At 42.0% G+C, this 25,531-nt stretch overlaps 1 protein-coding gene and 1 long non-coding RNA gene across 8 annotated transcripts; both read right to left on the bottom strand.

The window, feature by feature from the left end:
- Positions 1 to 800: 800 nt before the first annotated feature.
- Positions 801 to 25,325, bottom strand: LOC147798121 (uncharacterized). The gene is made up of 2 exons (XR_015426454.1): positions 24,663 to 25,325; positions 801 to 2,179 (listed from the first exon to the last, which is right to left on the bottom strand). It is a non-coding gene; the product is annotated as an uncharacterized LOC147798121 (long non-coding RNA).
- Positions 1,657 to 24,739, bottom strand: LOC110980711 (uncharacterized). Of its 7 annotated transcripts, none has more exons than XR_015426453.1 (7): positions 19,028 to 19,605; positions 15,106 to 15,454; positions 14,554 to 14,708; positions 13,867 to 14,025; positions 13,073 to 13,176; positions 9,993 to 10,088; positions 1,657 to 9,803 (listed from the first exon to the last, which is right to left on the bottom strand). XR_015426453.1 is itself a non-coding variant. In XM_087141253.1 (7 exons), exon 7 carries the CDS (start codon positions 9,288 to 9,290, stop codon positions 8,874 to 8,876), a length of 417 nt encoding a protein of 138 aa, XP_086997379.1. In that variant the 5' UTR covers positions 9,291 to 9,803; positions 9,993 to 10,088; positions 13,073 to 13,176; positions 13,867 to 14,025; positions 14,554 to 15,454; positions 19,028 to 19,292; positions 24,656 to 24,725; the 3' UTR covers positions 1,657 to 8,873. The 7 variants fall into 7 exon arrangements, 6 of the variants coding, with proteins under 6 accessions (XP_086997379.1, XP_086997378.1, XP_086997380.1 ...); XM_087141253.1 differs by adding an exon at positions 24,656 to 24,725 and having other exon boundaries at positions 14,554 to 15,454; positions 19,028 to 19,292; XM_087141252.1 differs by adding an exon at positions 22,051 to 23,412 and having other exon boundaries at positions 14,554 to 15,454; positions 19,028 to 21,791.
- Positions 25,326 to 25,531: the final 206 nt, after the last annotated feature.

Genomic DNA, 25,531 nt, shown 5'->3' with positions numbered 1-25,531 from the left:
ACAATGTAGCATTGGTGTAGCATACCTCCCCAACTATTGCGATTTCATTGGTACTGTTCCAATTGTCGCATTTTTGTAGGCGTAAAAATCAAAATGTTCCAATTTCCATAAAAAAGGGGAAAAGTCCTGGCAAGAGGGCGCTATTTCCTGTGTTGAAATGTCAGTTGTTACACATACATACGTGGGTGCGCTAACCTTACATACCTAGTGTGGACTTGTGAACAAAAGATATCCACACGATGCAGGAAAGGAAGACGTTGTGTGGACTTACACAAGTCCACAGGACGTTTCGCCTTCTCTGAAAAAAGAGGTTTAGAGGCATTTTTGGGTAGGGGTCCTTTGTTGTAAAAGTAAAGGAATAGTCAAGTAAACCTTGTACAAAAAGCCAGCTGAAAATAGTTCCCAGGCCAAGAAAAATTAGTATTTTCACTGAGTTTTCTTAACTGCACGAAAAGAATGTCCACAGTAGGTATGTAAGGTAAGCGGCTGCTCTTGTTTGTATAAAACAGATTTTCTTGTGTACAGTGGCTGCTTGTTTTGCAGTGCGCTCATAACATGGCCATTCCAATGTCGGAGTTTATTGACATCTTAACTTTTGAGTCACTGTCATCAGTCCCAATTTTCTTTCTTTAATTTAAAGCAAATTTGTGATATTCAGTAAAAGTGTGCATAAACTTTGGGAGCCAAGAGGCCTGGTCCGTATACCGATTTGTTCAGGATAGTGACATTGTACTGTACTTGCATCCAAATTATTCACGACTTTAAGAGGTATTCTGTAAATTGAATAGACAATTGGTCGGTTTGCTTTTGAAGAAAGACTATTGTTTGCCTTTAATTTGTTTCTTTTCATCACAATGCATTGACTGATTAATGCACATTTAAAACATTCATGTTTACATTTAAGTTATCAAGACGCTATTCATGTACTTTAAAATTTGAAATAATTACCATTTGGAAAGACTCTAGACACTTTGATATGACTTCTTTTGAGGACTAAAAGCTTATAACTATTGTATGCTTTTAAAAATTGAATGGTGTTCCCATTCAGGCAGCCAAAATACCAGCACTGTTCAGTCAACCCAGAGGCTGTTCTGAACCTCACTTTTTAACAAGTTCGCCCCCAAACAGAGATATTGACAAATGGGAAGAACCACCGACATAGGGCTTGATAGCTCAGTTGGTAGAGCACTGGTACGGTGTTCCAGAGGTTGCAGGTTTATATCCTACTAGTCAATTTCTTTGTTCATCTTTATAAGTTTTTCCTTGGAAAAAATTCAATGTGCATTTTGTATTTTCCAAGTTGTACATGTACATCCACATTGCCAGAGCATGAACAAAAAGTCTTTCACTGAAAATTATCATAGAACTGAAAGTCGCAAATTGTTGGCTCAGTACTGAAAGGTCATTACTGCAAAAATGTAATTTTTGAAAACACTCTAAGGGCCTTACTCTATGCACGAAAGAAATATTTGATTTAAACAGTTTTTTTATATTTTTGTCACAAAACTAGTTTTTTGCGGCCAACATTCTTAAATTTTAACCAATTCTGTTTTCCAAGTAAATGTCTAAAACAAACACCTTTTTAGTGCATTCTAAGGACCTTTTAGTACTGATATGAAATTTGTTTCATTTGAAAATATAACCTTGCAAAAATGCTTTGTGTGTATGTAAAGCACCATTTATTGCTATAGCCAGTTAATTTCTATTTGCAAGTGAAATAAATGCTTATTTATTTAAACTAGCAAAACAACTTGTTTGTACATGTATATCTATTTGTAAAAATCTAGTACTTTGCCACTTAACCCTTCCCCTAATCTGGACCATTTTACACTGCCAGAGTTTATACGTACATTTGTTTCCATCTTTAGATTTTACATTACAGCCTCATCCTACATGGAAGCCCTGCCAGTCTTAAACATCTTCCAAGATCCTTATATAAAGTTCCCTCTTGGAGCCTTTTAGATTCAATCTTATAAGGGTTACAACAAACCCAACAGCAATATAAAACATTCAGAAGCTGCTGTATGTCCTTCAACCCCATTGGATCCTCAGAGCTGTAATACTGATAGTCCCAAGCCCTCAACCATCCACTCTGCCCTTCCTATCAGCTCTCAGACTTCCAGCTCCTAGGCCTTCCGCCCTTGCCCATCTCCAGTGCAGAGTTTGGTTGAAAAATATTCTAAGTCCAAACAATGGAAGGTTTAACATTTAGAAACGAACACATTTTTTCAAGAAGTGCCGTGGCATAGCGGTTAGGGACCCTAACTGCGATGCACAAGGACCTGGGTTCAATTCCAGGTGGGCATGCACAATTTTGTTAAAAAACTTAGTAAAAAAAAAAAAAAAAATAAAAAACCTCCTTTTCCGGGGACCCCGGGATTTGAACCGGGATCCCCTGGCCTGGCAGCCAGCTAGCTAACCACCAGGCCACAGGCCTCTTGATAGAAATTATTTCGGAACTTATATTTAAAGGTTAGGATTGCGCAATTTCAAAAAAGGTCAGAGGGCACAGTACATTTGCATGTATTTAAATAACAAAAACAGAAATTTCAATATGTTAAAAGTAGAGAATACATAAACTATTCAGACCTGGCATGTATTTCAGCATATTTTAGGTCACACACATATTTGCAAACCTTTCTATATTTACACTTCCAAATGTTCAGTTTTATATCGTGTACACGTCACTAAAAATTCAACTGTGTTGCTTGAAACTTGAACACTTGGACAAAGATTCTGCTAAGCTTCAAACGTCAGGTCCTCTGAATTTTTCAATATAGAGAATATTTCACAATTTTCGGTAACTTGCTATAAAATCAAAATTTGTCAGCTTTTCTGGATGAGTGGGGGCGCTACTGCTGTGATGTAAATCAGGGAATTCAGGCAGCGTTCAGTTCTTTTTTTCCATTACCATGAAGCAATCCAAAACCTTAATTTGGAACTTGCTAAAATTAATGAGTGGCTTTTAGCAAACAAATTGTGTATTAATGTCCTCAAATAACATTATACAATATTTTGTTCAAATCAATTTAAGTATACACAAAATGCCCAGTTGATCTTAAACAATTTGAGGTTGACCCAGGTTAAAAGTACAAAATTTTTCCGTGTAACACTAGATGAAATCTTACTTGGAAAGTCATATCAATGAGGTAGCTACAACAATATCCAAGAATACAGGCATTATGAATCGCTTCAGTTTTTATCTTCCGGATAAGGTTTTATTAACATTGTATAATTCCCTAGTTTTACCTTATTTGAATTACGCTATTATTACCTGGGGCAGCTTGCCATCTAGATGTAACAAATACTCCACAAAAGCGAGCAGTTCGTATAATCACAAATGCCGGTCACCGTGACCATTCTGCTCCATAGTTTACTAAATTAAATCTTTTACGATGTAATGACCTATATCACCTGAATCTAGTGAAGTTTATGTACAAATTAAGGCATGACCTACTCCCTCCTTGTCTTTCAAGCCTGTTTTACCTCGACATCACCCATCCATGATTACAATACACAAAGTGGTTCAAGGGACTTGTACATCCAGCTGAGGACGTCAATATCTAAAAAATAATGTTATTCACCAAGAGATAGAGTATTGGAATTGCTTAGATGATTCTATGAAATCACTTCATGTACTATCTTTACCTGTCTTTGTAAAGAAACTCAAAACTCAATTTTTAGAGAAATATACGTAATTTCTGAAGTGCTCTTTTAATTAAGCATTTTGCCCTTGTCTCACACTTGTCAGCCATATGCTGTGTTCTGTTTGTCCCTTGTCTCTATGTTTCTTTTCTGATTGCCTCCTCATTGTCTGTCTGTCCCTAGGTTAGGGTACAAAAGCATTTGTTTAACTTAACACCTAAATGTTATTTTGTTCTAAATGTTATGTAACAATGATACTATTAATGATATTTATATTTCTTTGTGACAAATGTACATTTGTATATCTAATTTCTGTCCACAATGACAACATCGAATAAATGTCCTCATTCTATATTGGGCAATTAAGGCAGTGTTCAGTTCTTTTTTGCTTCTTTCCATCACCACTGTGCCATTAAGGCAGTGTTCAGTTCTTTTTTGCTTCTTTCCATCACCACTGTGCCATTAAGGCAGTGTTCAGTTCTTTTTTGCTTCTTTCCATCACCTCTGTGCCATTAAGGCAGTGTTCAGTTCTTTTTTGCTTCTTTCCATTACCACTGTGCCATTAAGGCAGTGTTCAGTTCTTTTTTGCTTCTTTCCATCACCACTGTGCCATTAAGGCAGTGTTCAGTTCTTTTTTGCTTCTTTCCATTACCACTGTGCCATTAAGGCAGTGTTCAGTTCTCTTTTTCCTCTTTCCATTACCACTGTGCCATTAAGGCAGTGTTCAGTTCTTTTTTTCCTCTTTCCATTACCACTGTGCCATTAAGGCAGTGTTCAGTTCTTTTTTGCTTCTTTCCATTACAACTGTGCCATTAAGGCAGTGTTCAGTTCTTTTTTGCTTCTTTCCATTACCACTGTGCCATTAAGGCAGTGTTCAGTTCTTTTTTGCTTCTTTCCATCACCTCTGTGCCATTTAGGCAGTGTTCAGTTCTTTTTTCCCTCTTTCCATTACAACTGTGCCATTAAGGTAGAGTTCATTTTTTTCCTCCATTTGAAGCAAGATATGGGACGGAGAGAACCCCCCCTGCCTTTGTGTTGGTCACTGTTTGATCGGAATCTCAGAAATTCTTTACAGACTCCTAGATGGATGTGTTAGGTACAATAGTCTACAGTGTGTATAGGGATTGGGCAGGTAAGGGGGGTACCCCTCCGTCCCATATCTTGCCTGGTATATTTTTCTCTTTCCATTCCCATTGTGCCATTAAGGTAGTGTTCAGTCCTTTTTTTCTCTTTCCATTACCATTGTGCAATTAAGGCAATGTTCAATTCTTTTTTACCTTTCTTTTTTTATCTTTCCATTACCATAGTTTGGTGTAGCAGGCTTCATGGAATCTTAATGGCGCCCTCTATGGTTTGTCAGCATTTTATAGAGGAACCTCTGATGGAGCAAACACAACGGAAATTCCTCTTGCCAGGCCTCTGGCCTCTCCTCTGACTTTCAACAAGTCGATGATACTATGAAGACCATCATCATCGACAGCGAGCTTTCCTGGCTTCGCGTGGGCATCGCCTGCCTGCAGGAGACGTGGCTCGCTGGCAGCGGCACACTCAGGGAAGAGAGCTATACCTTCTTCTGGCAGGGCAAGCTCCCTGAGGAGACCCGCCAGCATGGTGTTGGCTTTGTCATGAAGAACACGCTCACGGCCTCCATGGAGCCACCCTCAGCAGGCATGGAAAGGATTCTACCCCTCTGGCTGTCCACGTCCTCCGGCCCAGCGACCATCCTCAGCGTGTATGCGCCAACACTCTCTGCAGCACCTGAGGACAAGGACCGATTCTACGAGGCCTTGGACCAAGTGCTATCTGGGATCCCCAGGACAGATGCCCAGCTACCTTCTTGGAGATTTCAATGCCAGAGTGGGAGCCGACTGAGAAACCTGTCCCTCCTGCCTTGGTGCCTATGGATGCGGGAAGATGAATGACAACGGCCAGTGCCTGCTGGAGCTTTGCTGTTTCCACGGCCTGTGCATTACCAATACCTTCTTCCCGTGTAAGGAGATCCACCAAGTCTCCTGGAGACATCCGCGATCCCGTCACTGGCACCAACTCGACCTGGTCCTGACCAGGCGCAGGGACCTAGCGAGCGTCCTTCTCACTCGCACCTATCACAGCACTGACTGCGACACGGACCACTCCCTTGTCGCCAGCAAGGTGCGCGTCGCCCCATGCAAGATGCACCATGCAAAGAAGAAAACGACGGCCACACATCAACACCTGTCGCGCTGGGAACCCCATCAGGACACGACAGTTTCTGAAACGTCTGGACAAGACCCTCACCACGAAGACGTCTGCCGACCACACCACCGACTCCAGGTGGGCCCACCTACGGGAGTCAGTGTACAGCACAGCTATTGTAGCCTATGGGAAGAAGGAGAGCAAGAACGCTGACTGGTTCGAGGCCCATTGGGAGGAGATGGAGCCTGTGACTGAGGCGAAGCGGCAAGCCCTGCTTGCCTTCAAGGCCGCCCCTAGCGCAGCATGCTCGCTGCACTCAGGGCTGCCAGGAAAATGTCCCAGCAGACTGTCCGCCGCTGCCCAAGCACCTACTACCTGAACCTCTGCAGCAGTATCCAGTCAGCTGCAAACAGGGGAGAAGCGAGAGGCATGTATTTGAGGAGATCAAGAAAGCAACAGGCCCAGCCCCCAGCAAGTCTGCCCCCCTTTAAGTCGAAGACAGGCGACGTGATCACCGAACAGGGCAAGCAGCTTGAACTCTGGGTGGAGCACTACCTCGAGCTGTACGCTATGCAGAATGTCGTCACTAATGACGCCCTGGCCCCCACCCCCGACCTGCCAGTGATGGAAGAGCTTGACGACCAACCCACAGAGGAGGAGCTCAGCAAAGCCATCAACTGCCTCGCTAGTGGGAAGGCCCCAGGGAGCGACGGCATTCCAGCAGAGGTACTGAAGAGTGGGAAGCCTGCGCTACTTGTGCCCCTACACGAGTTGATCTGCCGATCCTGGGAGGAAGGCCACATCCCTCAGGACATGCGCAACGCTAATATCGTCACCTTGTATAAGAACAAGGGCGACAGAAGCGATTGCAACAGTTACCAAGGGATCTCCCTCCTCAGTACCACTGGGCGATTAGTGAATTTTGCTAATCGATTAATCACACACAAACTAATCACGACTAATCAATTAATCACGAGTAGTGGCAAAAATTCCGAGACGTGGTGTCAACACGTGAATATGGTGCTTTCATCAGTTTCATTGCAGTAATTCACAGCACACTATGCAGCAGCAAGTGCCAGGGCAAGTTTGTTTTTTGTGTTTCTGCTTTTATGTTATTTCATTAATTTTGAAATCTGGAAAGCCAGTGGCAGTATTCTTTGTAGCTGCTATAAAATTATCACAATTACATACGGGTTAAGCTGGAAAGATTGCGGCTTGAGCTCCAGTTGCATCCGAGTACATACGACAACTACATGTGACTAAGGGCCATTTCTCAACTTCGTCTCTGTCTGAGGCTTCGTCTATAAAACCAATCCCTTATTGTGGGCCTTAAGCATTTTATTTCATTTGAAGTACTGTAATGTTTGGCTCTTTTGCATCGACCTTGATATTTCGTGGCACTGCCAGACTTACTATCGCGTTACCAACTTCAAAGTCAGGTAAAAAAAAACATTTGAGGCCTGCAACGGAGCTGCAGTCAAGAATTGGAAAACTACACACTCCGCCAAAAATAGGATGCCTGGCCGCCCATTCCATTCTGAACGTGTGAAGGACAATTTTAAAAAATCTTTGTTGTGGAGGCTCTAATACAGATTGCAGATTTCTTTAGTTTCAAAATAAAAAAGCTGCTAGCTTGTCTACTAACTGTTTGAATAGAATAGTTCTTGCTTTTAAACGTGGGAAAAATTCTGATTACTCAGTTACTTTTATTCCAATTTCTCACATTAAGAAGCTCTAAATAACATCCCTAAACTTCTCAATGGTATAGCCCACAGACATTGTTGTTCAGCCTTCATTCATTGTTTGAGCATGTGAGACAATATGAATAATTCATCACAAACCCTAGTTTACTTCCTTTCAACATGACACAGAAGCCTTGGATACTTGCAGTTGGTAACTCTTGCTACATTTTTGGACTAAGGTTAATAGTAGGAAAGGCTAAAGTTCGTTGAACTGAACTGCCACCAGCCCAGTCGACTACAAGTCTGTCAGTGGAGACTGCCGAAATAAAGCAGGTGTGCCCTGGATCATGATCATGTACAGTGTGGTAGTGTGTGTAACTTAATCGGTACTCCATAACAATCACTACTTGCATTTTTCTACAGTAACTACATGTAATCGTGCTGGCGTGATTAATCAATTAGTTACAAATCCACGATTAGTGAAACAAGTAGGAGAAACTAATCACGATTAATCAATTAATCGAGATAATTGCCCAGCAGTACTCCTCAGCATCGTGGGAAAGGTCTTTGCACGAGTTGCCCTTGTCCACTTGCAGACCCTCCCCTCCCGCGTCTACCCAGAGTCCCAGTGTGGGTTTCGTGCTGGCTGATCGACGGTGGACATGGCTTTCTCGCTGCGTCAACTTCAAGAAAGTGCCAGGAGCAGCGGATGCCTCTCTACCTTGCCTTCATAGATCTTATGAAAGCATTTGACCTGGTCAGCAGGAGCAGAATCTTCAAGATCCTCCAGAAGATCGGCTGCCCCCTATATACACCTGCTTTCTGTTGTCACTTCCTTCCACAACAATATGCACAGCACAGTGTGTTTCAATTGCGCCACCTCAGAGGCCTTCCCTGTCAGCAGCGGTGTAAAGCAGGGCTGCGTCCTTGCGCCGAAGCTTTTTGGTATCTTCTTCTCCGTGCTCCTCCAGTACGCCTTCAAGGACTGCAGCGAAGGGGTGTACATCTACACCAAGGCGGACGGTAAGCTCTTTAACATCGCCTGTCTCCGTGCCAAGACCAAGGTGACCCAGGTGATCGTCCGCGAATTTCTTTTCACGGATGACGCAGCCCTCGGGTCTCACACGCAAGAAGGCCTCCAGCAGCTTGTCGACCGCCTCTCCCTTGCCTGCAAGGAGTTCGGATTGACCATCAGTCAGAAGAAGACCAACGTCGCAGGGTATGGACCAGCCCCCTACAATCACCATCGACAGCCACGTGCTGGAAGCTGTGGACGACTTCACCTATCTTGGGATGACCATCTAAAGCTCGCTCACCCTGGAGGCAGAGATTAGCAGCAGGATTGCAAAGGCCACTGCAGCCATGTCCAAGCTACACCAGAGAGTCTGGTACAGCTCCAGCCTCACGGAGAAGACAAAGCTGCGTGTCTACCAGGCCCGTGTATTCAGTACCCTCCTCTATGGCAGCGAGGCATGGACCCCCAATGCAAGTTTCCACCTTAGGTGCCTGCAACGCATTCTTCACATCCGTGGGCAGGATAAGGTTCTGGACGTGAAGGTGCTGCAGCGTGCTGGCATGATGAGCATGGTCGCCATACTGCGAGAGAGACGCTGAATGGACGCTGGCCGCATCCCTAAGGACCTCTTGTATGGCGAGCTGGCTGAGGGAGCACGACCAATCGGACGCCCTCACCCAAGCTTTAAAGATGTCTGCAAGAGAGACCTGAAGAAGTGCGGCATCGATGTTGCCACGTGGGACAACCTTGCTCAGGACCGCACATCCGGGCATGCAACTGTGAAGAGCGGTGTGTGGATGGGTGAGGAGTCTACAAACACAGCCATCGCCGCCAAAAGATCAAGGCGGAAAGAAAAACAGCGCCTGCAACAGAAACGTAGCTCTTTCATCTGTGGCAACTGCCAACAGGACTGCCACTTGTGGCTTGAGTTGTACAGTCACTCCCGCAGGTGCAGATGAGCAGAAACTGGAACTACTCCATCGTCTCATGAAGACGAAAGGATGCCGACGACGACTGTCAAAGTGACTGTAAAAAGCTGCTATCTGAAACTAAACACCTTGGCTCATAAAAAAATAGAAAAGTATGGCTGATCTCTTTCATGTGGCCAAGTGATTAGGTTCTATGGTTTCCAATCATAGGGCTGAAGGTTCAAATCCAGCTGCTGGCAGTATGTTGTAGCCCTTGGCAAGCCACGTACTTCACCTCTGCTTGCCTCTCTAACCCAGAAGTATAAATGGGTACCAGCATTAGCTGGGAAGCAACCTGCGATGGCCTGGCATTCCATCCTGGGGGGAGAAGAAATATTCTCAGTCATTTCATGCCAAGGAAACCACAATAAACACCAGCCTGATAAGCCACATTGGCTCGTACCAGACTTGCTGGTGCTTCTAACAAGAAAGATACATGCATGTGTCTATGACATCAATCTATGGCCTTAACGTACATCATCTTCACTACTTGAAAAGACAACTTACAGTCACTGCAGAAGACAGACTTCTCTTGGATGGACAGCACATGTTTCTTCCACTCTCACTACCATCTCTGCTTCTATCCACTTGCCAAAAAGTGCCCTAACAATAAAGAAAAAGTTAACTCAGTGGGCTGGAGAAATAGAAAGGCCTCATTTCCGTCAATCAATATGAATGATTCCAAAGCCATTTTCATGATTAAAACAACCACAATATATAACCCTAACTGTACAAGGTTGTTTGGCTAGAAACCCTGCCAGATACATCAGTCTGCATCAGTTGTCTAAGTAATTTGCTTGCTCAGTGTAACAAGATCCTACAGGTCAACTCTCCCCAAGGCCAAACAGCCTGGGAGTCAAGTAGTTGCCAGCCACCACAAGATCCAACAGTATTGTTCATATGAGACCAGCTCCCATTGTCTCAACATGACCACTTTGGCTGCTCTTGATTGCCCAGTCTATCAAAAGGTGTGTTCTCATTGGACTTTTTTTGGTTAACTTACTGCTTTTTTTGGTTAACTTACTTCTTGAACTTCATATGACCATCATAACAAAACAATATGTCGGATTGAGTGTGCACCTAATTTTTATAAATTGAAACACGGGACGGCCAAGTCACAGTGCCAGCTGTGACAAGTCACATGGTCCAAAATAACCTCTTTTTTTAATCATTCACCAGCACAGTGTGTCAAACAGAACTTCTAAGAATACATGTACACTCAGACTTCAATCACCGACACTTGCAGACAGGACTCGAGCAGAAAACCACACTCCAGTCATATGGAACAATACATGACATGTAAGTTGACTTGTCTCTGCTGATCTGCTTCACTGAGTATCATGACCACACTACATGTACTGTATGAGGCCAAAATGCAAGAAAGGGATTTCTAAAATCTACGGTCATTTGCAAAAGTTTAAGACCACCTGGAATTTTATTGGCATTTCTGTCACTGGGCCTGCATTACATTGTGTCATTGAATAGTGTATAGCATCACTGTAGTAGTGCTATCTGTATATCCATTTGAATGAAATTCTATGCAAAGGCAGGTCTTGTATGATATTTTGTCTGTAAGGGAACATGGGTAGTAAGAAAAGAATCAGAAACGAGAGCTTATCTGTCTGTTTGCCAACAGAACAGTGGGCTTTTTCGCACTCTATTGTACATTTGAGACTCTTGTCGCATAACCCCTGATGATGTGCCCCAGAACCCTCTTCACGTGGTGGACTGAGAGTGTGCACAAATATGAAATTAGTTAAGATTGGCCCCGAGTCCCCAATAAGTCTAGCTGTTGAAAAACCGCTATACAATGCTTATGGGGAAAAATTGGATATTCAAAAAATCAATTAAAATTAAGACAATGATGTCATCATCACATCATGAATTTGGAAAAATTCTTTTTTCCGGGTCTTTGTTCGCGAAGTTACCAAAAATGATGGCTTGTGTACAGAGTCAATGGGCTGAAATAAATGTTGAGAAATCAATCCTAAATCAAACGACGTCATCATGATGTACATCAATTTGGCATTTATTTTGCATCAGGGTCTTTATTGGCAGTAACTTTGATGACGATTGAACATCGTCAAGTTACTGAAATCGTGGCTTCAAGACATGTACAAAATCAGTGGCTGAAATAAATGTTGAAAAATCACTAATAAATCAGATTATTGATGTCATCATGACGTCATCCATCTGAAACAATTCTTGTATCAGGATTTTTGTTGGCTATCACTTTGATAACGATCAACCGTCGCAAAGTCACCAAAATGTGGCTTCAAAACATGTACGAAGTTAAGGAGGTAAAAATACCTGTGCTAAAAAACTGCTCCTTTAAGTTCACGTCACTTGATTTGCATTTAAACTGAAGAAATTTTATGAAATATTATTTGATATTTTGACTTGAACAGAAGGGAAAATTTAGTCTGATTTCTCTTTTGTTCTGGTAGTAATTCTTGGTCGAAGTTGGAGACTATTCAACTCATTAAGATTGATAATAGTGTGTCATAGAAATACGTGTACAAATCCTATGGAGAAAAACTACAGCTTCAATCTCATGTCACAGGACCCCTGACAATGTCATTTAGACAATTTTGCCCTGGAATCTTCTCATCGTGGTTGATTACAAATGTGGATAAACATGGAATCATCAGTCTGATTGACCAGAGTGCCAAAGACTGGCTGTTGAAAGATGATGTTTCTCGACCCCTAGTGATCTTATCCTAACATTTCTAGAATTCTCATCTATAACACATCCCCGGCTCATACATGTATGCATACGCAAATTAATTTACATAAACCCTAGGGGGTTAGGGTTAAATCAGACTCATAATTCTTACAACATGAAGTTGTGTCCCTTTAAGATGATGTCATGTGGCGTTTTAACTTTACTAATCACGTAAAATACGTCTCCATCCTCAAACATGTAAAAAATGGATTGAATAGGACTCAAACATCCTGCAGTTATTAAACATCAAAATTATCAACAGTAAGATTACGCCTCTTGACCTGTGATCAATGTCCTTGTGACTGTTTTATAAGTATTTAAGTTTAATGATACATGACCTAATGAGGTCATCATGATATCACTTGACAATCATCCAACTTAACAGTTGTATCAACTTTATGAATTTCATGGTGATTGTTTCATGTTTAAACAATCTTCTTTGCTCAGAATGTTTAGAAAAAAAGGCTAAATGTGACAAATTTTTCATCGTGACACTAACCAAAATTTCATACAACACAGCGCTCATTGGGTCCATTAGAAGATTTTTTTTCTGTAGATACCGAACAGTATATGTTACATATACCACAGATGACGTCTCATCTTATCACTGTTCTCAAAGAATTAACAAAATACTTCTCCCTTTAGGAGATTTGCCAAAGATGTAGCTAAAATAAGAACAGTTGCCTTCAGAAAACTAATTACTCCCTCTCCTTATGGCCTAGATATGGCACTAAATGCCACGCTGATCCAAGGGGTATATAGGTTACCAATGCCCCGTTCAACAGTGACTGACATTGAATTATTAAGCTCAATTTGCAGGATAGTGAAAAATATACATCTGAAAATTATGTGAGTGCCATACCATACAACCTCCTGTTCTTTGTTGGTAAGCCTATGGAGGGGTGACTGTTGACACTCTGCATTTCTAGTCATCACTCGCATTTACAGTTCATTCCTCAACAAGTTCTGTCGATAAGAAAACAAAAGAAAGAAAAGTAGCAGTGCAAGAACATCCCCATTTTTATATATACGTGGCAAATATATTCCAGACACTGCAGAACAAAGGCCAAATTAGGACGCAAAATATCACTCATTCGAAACCACACATACATGGCCGTGGTGCAATTCAAGTAACACTTGTTGTTTGGGCATCACCCACCTTACCTTACAATTTCTGTCTGTTAAACAAGCAGATGTACTCAACAGAAAATGCACATAATTTCTTTCAGTCACTTTATTAATCGTTTGGTTATTTGTGTGAAGAAGACACAAGATATTTGACATAAACATGATCAAGTTACATATCAAAAAGAAGTAAATTTGGATATTTGAGGAAAACATGGCTGTAAGTTTGTTTCAAGAGAGCACTCCATATTGATCAAGCTCTTCCTAAATTGAATAGAAATTTGAGCATAGTCTGTTCTCAGCCTTGAAAAGGAAGCCCTCGGGTAAGTGCAAATTCACATGATGGAGCTTTCAGTTAACAAACATGACAATGTAACAGTTTGTAAACTAACTTCAATGAAATTTGGCCACAGGGAATATAAAGAAACATTTCTGAGAACATTCGGTGAGGAATTTCAAACATTCCTGAAATTTAAAGATGGAGACTCCTCCCCCACAGAAATGTTGCGAGGTCTGCTATTGAATACCTACCCCAAACAGTCTCAAGTAAATCTCACTTTCTGTTGGTTGCAGTTTTTCAAATAATCTTGCTATGAGTACTTTGATGAAGCTGTTCTCACCCGTCTCTCAATACTGGGGACATCCAACATGTATTGAAGACCGCCCTCATGTCTGTGCTGATGAACATCTCTATCATCACAAAAGGAAAACATTTATTACAGGTGCAGCAGTTCATGTGTTGATGCAAGGGAAAACTTGTGTCAGAACTTGAACACAAATTCATCGTATGTGTGCACATGTACTTATTCATTGGTATAGCAACCTTGGGTATAAATGGAGATTACGTGGGGACCTGAATTGTTAAAGTGGGGGGGGGACAGGGCACGTGGATGTTGATGAGGGAACCATTTATGATGGCGGTACATGGATGTACCCCCCCCACACACACACAAGTGTGTATTTACCTGCAACTGGGGACCCCCTATTGTTCCTCTTTTGTTTGTACTTTAACTTTTTTAGAAGACCACCCATATGTTTTGTACACAGTTGTCAATCGGGGACCCTCTGTCAATCGGGGACCTTATTGTCCTCTATTGTTCAAGGTCCCCAATTGAATGCAGAAACAAACTCATGTACACAAATTTTGATTCATGACTGCATTAATCAGAACTGGCAATCTGTCTATGTCAATGGAACAGTAGGCCTTTCCACCATCACCTGTTAATTTCCTTGCTTTGTTGTACAGCAGCTTCCTTTATCGATGGTACCCGTGCCTCTGATATTCACATGTAACTGCAGTTACGTTGCATGCTTGGAACCAACATGGAGAACAGATTTACCTCTAGCTTTCACTCCAGTAGTAGTACAAAGGACTATACACATGAAGCAAATAAGGAAATTCAATTATTCTGTATAAACAGCTTACAAAAATAATCATAGGGCTACTTTAAAATTTCATACATGTTTGGATATTTACCATGAACCTGTAATGACATGATTTGTCCTCTGAGGGGCATAATTATGAAATACGGTATGTACCGCGAGTGTTTTGAGGGACTTTAGTCAATTCTATGCCTAGGTTCAGCGCAATTGTGGGAGATTTAAATGTGACACTTTTTCTTATACAAGCTTCTTTTGTCTAGTCAGCAACTTGTCTGTACATACCCTATATCACCCTATAGTTAGCACTGCTTATTAAGCCTCCTGTAGTTAACTGTTCAGACTGGTGCGTCTTGCTGAAGAGTGAATATTACAAACATTACCACTCACAGCTCTCTTCAGCCTTCCCACATTTGCACTTTCCTGCTCTTGTCACCAGTCACAGCTGGGTTTGTGTCTGATTGATCACTTGAGTAATCCGCTTGTTTATGTGGGACTGTGTTGGGTTGTTATCACATCTTTTCCTTTTTACGTTTAGTCACGTACGCATTCTATTTTCCTTAGAGGGCCACAAGAGAAACTTTTTTTTCCTTTTGTATGGCTGGTATCGGTTGCAAGATGGATATAGCGCACTGAAGCGCACCGATTGAGGCTGGTTGATAAATTATGGAATTCAGACACAAGCTTCTACTGATGTTTGAAGCAGTGATGTTATTCAGGCTCCAAATCACTGTGAAAACTACATGTAAAAGATATAAAATAAACAAAATTGTTTAAATCTTGAGGACAGCTTATTGAGAATTAAAATCACATGGGAATATCCAGAGAAATTAAAGGCCAAAGCTCCCAAGGAATCCAATAAAACAACAAGCATGACAACGAATACAATCACGAATACAACGTTTGAAGGCCAGAAACTTGGAGCTCTCCAAGAGGAGCACAAGCTTCTGAACTGGCCTTTCCAGGATGGAAAAGTTTGCCTTCCCGCTTCCCTAGCCGACTCAACTTCTTTGATCCAACTTGAATCTTGACCTTTCTCATGAGGCCATCCTTATCAGTAGTAGTTCCTACTACGACGCCCATGGGCCACTCATTCCGAGCCACCTCTGGTTCTAACAATAGGACAATGTCCCCAACTTGGATGTTCCTTCTTGTTTTTATCCAGCATTGCCTCCAATTAAGGTTTTGGAGATACTACTCCTGCCATCTGCTCCAAAACTGCTCGGTGAGGAACTGAATTCTTCTCCATCTTTTCTGAAGGTACATGTCTTGAGAAACAAAATTGCCCGGTGGTGGCAGGGGCATGCTAGACTTCATACTAAGGAGATGATTGGGCATCAGTGGTTCCAAACTCATGGGGTCATTAATGGTGTTGATTGATAGAGGACGACAATTAACTAACTATAGCCATTGCTTCATAGAACAATGTGCGAAGGGAAGAATCATCTAATCTCCCCGGGCAAAGTGCCTAAGAATGCTTCTTATTGTTCTAATTTGGCATTCCCACACAGCCCCAGCATGGCTGGAACCAGGAGTGTTCATGAAGAAGTCACACTCTTGATCTGCTAGGTAGGCTGTCACCTTGTCTGTTTCAAGCTTTTTCTTGACAGCATGCAACTCATTCCTTACTCCAACGAACTTACTGCCTCGGTCAGACCATATCTGACGGACCTTTCCTCTGATGGCAATGAAACACCTAGGCCCATTGATAAAAGCATCAGTAGAGAAGTCATCTATCAACTCAAGGTGAACTGCCCTGGAACATAGACATGTAAATAAGAGCCCATATCTCTTGCACTCCTTCCTTCCTTGCTTAGTGGTGAAGGGACCAAAGCAATCAATACTGCAGTGCGAGAATAGTGGAGACAATTCAACATGATCCTCTGGTAGATCCGCCATCTTCTGCTCTTGCACAGGTCTCCGGTTTCTTCGGCAGATTATACATTTCTTTATGAGGTCTCCCCCGCTGATAATCCGGAAACCATTTGCCCTTATTTCAATGCGAGTGATGCCCAACCTTGATGGTGAACCTTCTCCTGATTAAACCACAATGATTTCAGAGATGTAGCTGTCCTTGGGCAATATAACTGGATGTTTGGCCGAAAGTGGGAGCGATGAGTTTCTTAGGCGACCTCCAATGCGCAGAATCCCAAGGTCATTATAGGGTCTAAATCCCTTTGAGGGGGTTTCTCCATGAACTCAATCTCCTGAACTATTTTAATCAAGAAGGAGATTGCCTCCAGTCGCTCTTGAACATTGGTCAGACGAGTGTAGGCGATGCCCTTCACTACTCTTTAGTCTTGCAACAGCTCGCACAAGCAAAGACCAGCTGGAGAACCTTGACAGCCTTGACAAAATGCTGGTATCACTCAACTCGGTCACTCCAGTGCTTAGGACTACCAACTTCTTCACTTCTGGGGCCTCAAGGGACAACTCATGTGCCTCTCCAGGAAAACACTCAAAATTAGGTCGCCATAAAAACTCTGGGCCCGTGTACCAGGTAGACTCCTGAAGGAGAGATGCGGTGAGCCCTCTCGAAGAGTGGTCAGCGTGATTGGAGCTGGACTCAACTTAATCGATCGGTCCTTACTGCATATGGTTGATTTCCTTGACCAGCCACTGTTTCCCTGGGAGTAAGAACTTCAGGGCAGTCGAATCCTATCAACATACCGATCTAACAATTTTGAATGGGTGGGAGTCTGCTGGCAATTTTCTTGAGATGCGGCCGTCTCAAGGCTGTCTCTGAGGTGGGAATAAGTGATCTTTCTGCGGGGATGAGATCCCTGGTGTGCAACTTTGGAAAGGTGATGACCTTCTCAGAGTGCGTCCCTATAACTGTAATATCCTTAAGGAGAGTGCAGTCTGAGAGTGTAGAATTTGACGTCATTGTTGCCAACTTCAACTGGACTGGAGCGCAGAAAGGCACCTTGAATCATTTTTGCTGCTGCTCCAGAAGTTTATTTCCAGAGATAGAATAACTTATTCGCAGCTACAATGTTTCGCTGTGCAATCATTGTGGTAAAGGCATTGTTCCACTCGGGAAACTGCATTGGGTCTCCACTGAAGGTACTTGGTTCAAGTACTGGCAGTCTCCCCAGGGAAAGACTATCTTGAAAGACCTTCAACATAGTGGTCATGTCACTATGAGATTCTTTTAATGCAAAGGAAGTTGCGACATCTGAACTAGAGGTATCAAGGGAGAGGTGAAATGCATCACTTTCTGTCTCGCTATGGGCTCTCTGTTTTAGTTCTTCATCTTCGTAAACCTTAAGTCGAGTGGCAGCGACCATCACTTCTTTCTCAGCTTTCATTCTTTCAAGCCTATCTTCTTCCTTTATCTTTCTTTTGAATTCTTCCTGGATCTGGTTCAGCTTATGACACTGTGTTTGGATTTGCTGCATGGACTGAAGTTCCACCTTTCTTGCAGCTAATTCTGCCGCCGCCTCTGTCTTACCGGAAATACCTGACCGATTGGATTCTGGTAAAGCCTGGGTCTCTGTGACGCTTCCGAAGACAGATGGATATTTCCCTTTGTCCAGTCCCGAGGAGACGTAGAACAGTGCAGTCTCCGGATTAAATTCCTTGACATCTTCAAGTCGTTGCCTCACCAGTGCCTCCATGTCTTCTGAAACCTGAGAAGTGCAGTCAACTTGACAAAGAATATCTGGGTTCGGCGTTTGAAGTTTCCGCAGGTCTTGGTAATTGTGCAAGATGACTTGGAGGCAATCTTGGATCTTATGCAGCTGATACGAAGCTCCAGTTCTTCTTTGGGCTGAAAACACTCAGGCACTCTCTGGTTGATTTGGCTTCTGCCTTCCACCTGGAATAGGCATTGTTGTATCTTCGTTCTTTGTCTTGTATGGCCTGTTCCAGGTTTGTTTGAGCCTTCTCGGTAGGTTTCCTTTCTCTTCTGCTGCGCCGCAGCCCTTGATCCGAAACAGCACCAGTTTCCTGCTTCTCTGTTTCTGTGGTTGACATGATTCTAACTAATCACTTACTACCAAAAATTTATTCAACAGGTGAAAGGCAATTATTATACGAGTTAGAATGTGCTTTGTCAGATACCCCTTTTTCTTGTTTCTTAATCAATGAACATGTAAAAGCTACGCACTTCTACAAAGGGAACAATTTCTACAATGTACATGTGAGCTTATGTCTTATACTGGCATACATAAACCAAGAAGCCACTTAGACATAAACTGTGTAGCCTAACTCTGTCTAAAGAGCAGAAAGGGTCAAACAAACATTGCCATATTTCAAGCTTGTTTTACTACATCAAGATTGTCCTTCCAATATCCATGGGGGGACTAACCCAGGGTGACTATTCGACCGTCTGCATTGACCTTGTCAGAAGGGTGCTGAAGGGCAGGGACTGACTGCAACCCAGATGCATAAGGGAGCTTTATCTCCAGGGAGCGCCAGGGTAGAAACGTGCATCCATCGCTGAGGCAACGTTTTCACTATAGCGCACTGAAGCGCATGGATTGAGGCTGGTTGATAAATTACGGAATTTGGACGCACGCTTCTACTGATGTTTGAAGCATTGGTGTTACTCAGGCTCCAAATCACTGTGAAAACTATATATAAAAGATATAAAATACACAAAACTTTTTAAATCTTGAGGACAGCTTATTGAGAATTAAAAACACATGGGAATATCCAGAGAAATTAAAGGCCAAAGCTCAGCCCTAGGAATCCAATGAAACAACAAGCATGACCACAAATACAATCGAAGTTAACATTATAGATACATGTACGTAGGTGCTCAAAATTCATAAAACATTAAAGTCCACAAAAAAGGGGAATGAAATCAGCAATGATCGAAAACTCTGGAGTAGACATTCACAAAGATTCACAAAGATTATCTTAAATGCAACATTTGGAAAGCCAATGAAAAAAGCATTCTTCAACGTACAAAGGCCAGAAACTTACTCAATGAAGCAGAGTACTTATTAAACCATCAACAAAACACAGTTGTAAATATTAGTACAGATCAATATCCTACCGTTTACGCCTATTGTCCGGCCTTACAACGCACATATACTCAAAATGGCAGCTCCATGTGCATTGTAAGATCTAAACAAAACAGATAATAAACCACCTAAAGTCTCATTACATGACACACAGTGCACTACTTAAGTTCAGTGTTTGTGTCAAACGCTAACTCAGATGTGGTTTCTTATAGTACCAAATTCTGCCAGAAATAAACAATTAATATAATAAACATTTATCTTAAACATGATAAAACAATGAAGGGAGTTTTTCTTACCATCAAATGGAAAAGTACCGGCAAATATTACATCAAAATCTTGAAATGTTGATGAGGGCTCGACATGCAGGTAATGTGTAGTGTTACCCCAACTGGAAATTTTAGAGAGTGTGCCAACATGGCCAAGAACTTCCCCGTTCACAGGGGAGTTTTACTAAGTATATTCATAGACCATGCACCTTGAGGACGTACGGGCCAGCTGACCTCTAGCCTCCAACTGATTTACGGGAGGGCAATATCCAGAGTAGATTGGGCCTTCAGTATACATATGGGTGTTGTTTAAAGGGATTTTCTAAACTGCCACTTACAATGAATTTAAGTTAAAGTTCATCGGTCAACTGTCAAATTCTTTTTTTTTTGGTGTCCTGACCTTTGAAATAAATTGTGACCCAGTTCTCCCGAACCAGGTGTCTTCAGATCTTGTCACTCTCCCAAAGTCTCAGGTAATTTAGCGAGGCAAATTTCGCGGCTACACAATTGTAAAACGTCCGCAAATGTACGTACATGTAGATGTAGTATGCTCCTTCCTGATTAGATTTGCCTTTGAATAAAATCTATCAAACTAAAACCATTAAATAATGTAACACGGGACATATGGCTGCTCTCACACGTGGTTGAACTACATGCTACATCTTCTAAAACATCACTGTGACTTATGGGACATCTATGGACCGCACATTTTGACTGTACTTGTTTAAGTTGCCACAACTATCTCAGTTTTAGGATTTGGTTTTCAGTTCTTGCCTAGAAGAATAACCAAAGACATAGCTGAATTGTACTTACGTCAGATTTGATTATTTGAACTTTTTCAGTGGTTGCCAATAATTACATGTGACTTATGGGACAAAATGCTGTGACTGATGGGACACTATCCCACTATAATAATTCATCATGACTTAGTGACATACCTTTTACTTAAATTTTGCCCAAGTAACTTCTAAACCATCAAAGCAATTTTCAGCAAGAAGAAATATACTTAAATTTAACACTTTCAAGACAATACGTCAATTTTGAAATATTTTAACAGGAATAAAAAGTAACCCCTTTTGTACTCGTTAACAGGAAATCATTAGGTGAAAGAACTCCAAATAAATACCAAATTAATTTGTCCAAGAATTTTGAAAATCATGTTGTTACACAGGATTTTGAGCCTGTAGAACACTAGCAGGCCACATATTGGTTAGAGGTTAGCTGTATACATCACACTGAATTGTGACTGATGGGACAAAATTACAGCAGCTTGCCTAAGCATGGGTTGCCCTGTGTCATTTTTGCATGTAACTACTCATTTTACATTTCACTTGAGGTGAAACAGAAAGGTGAAGCTGCAATCTGGCACTGGGACAAAGCCTACACTTTGTACATGCCCCTAGCATTAAGAAGCATCAGTTCAACATCCATGTGCAATTTTATTTGTGCTGAAGTGTACCAGATAGTGTCCCTTTCTGGTTCGAAGGTGAATGTTGTCCACGGTAGCCTATTTGACACATCTAATTTGATACTGGTCATCTTTCACATTTAATATCAAGCCATGGTAAATGTCTGACTCGTAAATGTCCGACTCGTACTGCACATTGACCCATTGTCCACATGTGTATGTGACACGCTGGGGTGGTACTCCAGCTGGCTGTACAGCTCTATCATCAGTGATTGGACCATCCTTCTTGGGTTTGAAGGAAAAGGTACCCCTTTCAGATGCATCTACTACTGCGTGACGAGCATACGTAATCATGTATGGTTCAACAGCCTCAAAGTAATGAGCAGTACGGGTGCCTGGGATTGGTTGGATTTCCTCTTCAGTTTTGCCCTGCAAACACAAACCTGTACAAATTGAGACATGGTTGCAACATCGTGACTGATGGGACATACATAAATAGGCATATCCTTAAATGTGTTTGCATGTACCAAGTTGTATAATTTATTCATACATCAAGTGCAAATTTATATAGGCCTACAGAAAATTTGGCCAAAACACCTCTTCCCCCCCCAAAAAAACAGGGTTCGCACACTCTCTTCACACCCACATTGCATCCTGAATTTGAATACTGAGACAAATTCACACCCACCTGTATTTAGCTTTACGCTGGTGTTCATGTTCAGTCTTCATTTTTCTCTGGTTTGCAGACATTTACAGCTTTTTCTGGTGTTCCCACTGTTTGTGGAACTTCAACTGCTTTTTCTTGTAGTCATCATATTTTCCTTCAGCCTTCATATGCTCGACTCTTTCTCTTTGGCGTTGTGCACAACTCTTGGGAGGCATGGTTTATGCACATTTAACGTGACTTATGGGACAAAAATGTACGTCCTCCCAATAAGCTAATTTCCAGTCTAACCCAGATCCCACATGCTTTATGGATGCAAGTCTATGCTACATGTATGGTAGATAAAAAAAAGTCAACCACAAGTCCACAGTACTCTATTACAGTATATGAAGGAGACATTATGACCAAAATTGTGACTTATGGGACATCAGCCATGAGCACTTTGAAATGCATGTGGTACTTCACAGATATATATAGCATCCACTAAAACAATGCAGTAATTAGCAATTTACTGCTGTAAGGTCACATGGGCAATGGAACCTTCCATCAGCACCCTCTGCACGTATGGAGTTAATAAAAGTGCATGTATTGGGTAAACTCTGAGTGGCAAAGTACTGTACTAAAGGGAAGTGTATAGTTGGATGAATGTGATGAACGTGATGAATGGATGATGATACAATGAATATTAATGTACTTTTACATATTATAAACCATATATTTTTAAACAAACCAAAAAATATGAAAACAAAATTTTAAAAACCTCAAAAATGCTACTTTTCATGGAATTGACCACATACAGGATGTGATGATTGATGAATTTGCAAAGGCTTTGGAACTCAGTACACCCATAAATGGGGCCCGACGTATACTCCTGTCATATACTGGGCCCTGTCCCGATTCACAGAGATTTCTTTCGAAAAACTTTATCTGGGATATATAGGGCATAACTAAACATCAGCTTGATTTTTTGAGCTGAAATTGCACTGGTATGTTCACTACTTACGGGGTAAACTATCCTCTAGGTTGCTAATTGCAGAAAACTCACCTTTTCCCCATTTGGAGGAAAAAATGTTGCCCCACTTGCACAAAACTGACGTCTCTTTCGTGTCACGTCACAGAGTGACAGCAGTGCTATACCAATGATTTGCCACAAGCAGTGTGTGACTGGACAGGGAACCAGCCAAGGGATTTGTGTATTAGCTGCACATTTTTTCCTACCTCCGTGGTGTACGGTACATTACATGTACATGCAATGTTAGAATTCTGGACATGTATACAGTACTTATGCGCCAAAGTTTGACAGTCTAGTAAGAAAGACTGGGATTTTGCCTTCTCATCTGTGGTAATTAATGATGCATCCAAGTGCCTGGCTACCCCCAGATAGAACTGTGGGGTCCGACGTCATTCGCTTGGAGCGGAGCAGACGTCGGACCCCACAGTTCTGGGCCGGGCTGCATAGTGCCTGGCCTTCCCAGATTACAAGGCCAGGCATCTCATGCACATGTCAGTAAGTACATGCAATTTTAGAATTCCGGAAATTATTGTGTACTTTAATACAGGTATGTTAAAGTGTGTCTACCTTCCGCAGTACCAGAGTTGACGAGACCAAGTTGACTTGGGACCAAGTTAATTGACCCGAGACGGAGTTGATTCTCTGGGAGTGAGTTGATTCCAGACCCTTTAAGTTGGTGACTTCACACTGACATGACGGACGAGTATACAGTGTTTTTACATTGCCATGTTTCACCGGACCATATCCAAATTTTTAAAAAGGCAATTCGTAGAGTTTAAGGTACTCAGACTATTATTAAATGATCTACATTATCCCGATGCAGTCGCGTCAAACATCATTTCAAAAATTCAGATATGCACAGCATGCCAAAGTGAATTTGGGCTAGCACTCAGAAAAAAATTATTTTTGACCTTGTTGGGCTTATATCATATGGGATAGCCTAGTATTACAGTTGCACATGAGCACATCATCACACCCAACGACTTGCTAGGGAGGGATAAACAATTTGCAAGATGTGTGCAAAATCAAAGTGGGCATATAGCCTAGGCCTACTAAACTCATGTCATTTTCACAGAAATGGGCCATGTACATGTACTGTACGCATAATGTGCCTAGTGTTGATCCTAGTCCTACTCCTATTCCTAAGATTAGTCTCAACATGGTCATACTATTTAGCGTGACGCTAAATATAGCATGACTCATATACTTAAATGATATAGACTCAACCAGGGGCCAATTTCAGCCTGAGAGCTGCTTAAACACAAAATTTGCTTTGAAAAGCATGAAAAAACCTTGCCTGACAAATCAGGTTACCAGCCAAAACTTCATGTGATGTATATTGGTTTGAATAGTATTCACCTGTCTTTTGGTTAGCATGACAACCACATACATGTAGATTTTGAGCTGAGAGGCCCAACCTTTGTTTTTTAAGCAAGGTTTTTGTGCTTAAGCTACTTTTTTGCTTAAGCAGCTCTCTACACGGTATATGAAATTGGCTCCTTGGTCTTTTCCTTTGTCTCAAGTACTACTATTGTAGGCCTATGATAGTGCATTTTATTCCTGTAAAGTATTAGTAGGCCTATAGAAAAAAGCAAAATACATTGTACATGTACTTACTCCATACCATGAAGGTGTGCTAGCCATTCCTCAGAGACTTCTTTCTCACGAATGTCTTGATAGTATTGATACACAAAGCTGCAAATATAAACGGGTTAAAGCGACCACCATTCGTTCGGTATTACTACCGTCAATCAACGTGCACGTGTGCCACAGTACCCACGTGCTGTTTGTAGTGTGTCTGTCTGCAGCAGGTCCGCCATTATCCGTGTTTTCGACGCAGCGTTAGTTTTGCGTAATGACGTCTGCATCGGAGTGCCTAGCTTAAGGCTGCATCCGAATCTGTTGTCTAGAGCTAGGTCTTCACTCCATTGGAATGCGTGGAGACACGTAGACAACAGAGCTAGCCGTAGCCCTGGAAGCCCATTTCGGACACGGCCTAAGTTCTAGCCTCGCCCCTGTGCAACAGTCACGTGATGGTGCCTGAGAGCGGGGAACTCGAGTTGGAGCGACCCGGAACATGTGAGCCGGCATCAACCTCGAGGCCGTGCAAGTCTCGATAACTTTCACCCTGAAGATTCCAGAGTATTGTACACAGCTTTCATAGCACGGACCAAAATGAGCTATACTACATTATTACAATATTATTACGTACAGTACGGTTAAATTAGCAACTTATTGAGGTCTGATTGTTCGCAAAATGTAGGCTCTTCTTTCAGACCGAGTTGATTTGTTCCCCGTTTTCCAGATTTCATTACTTTCGACAACAATTTTAGCTGGACGACTGCGAAGACAGTGACTTATAGCATTCAGATACTGGAATCAGAAGGCAACGGGGAGACTGACATTGGCAGTCTTATTGTTTCCTGTTTAACCAGTTGGACAGAGTCCTCGACAGAGACCATGTTTCTTGTGGGTAATCCAGCGGGAGCTAGC

Source organism: Acanthaster planci, linkage group LG09 (assembly GCF_054643075.1).
Source record: "Acanthaster planci isolate LZ-2023a linkage group LG09, COTS_SCS, whole genome shotgun sequence".
NCBI classification, from domain to species: domain Eukaryota; kingdom Metazoa; phylum Echinodermata; class Asteroidea; order Valvatida; family Acanthasteridae; genus Acanthaster; species Acanthaster planci.
The sequence above is the reverse complement of the archived record's forward strand: the minus strand, read 5'-3'. Positions and strand labels throughout refer to the sequence as shown.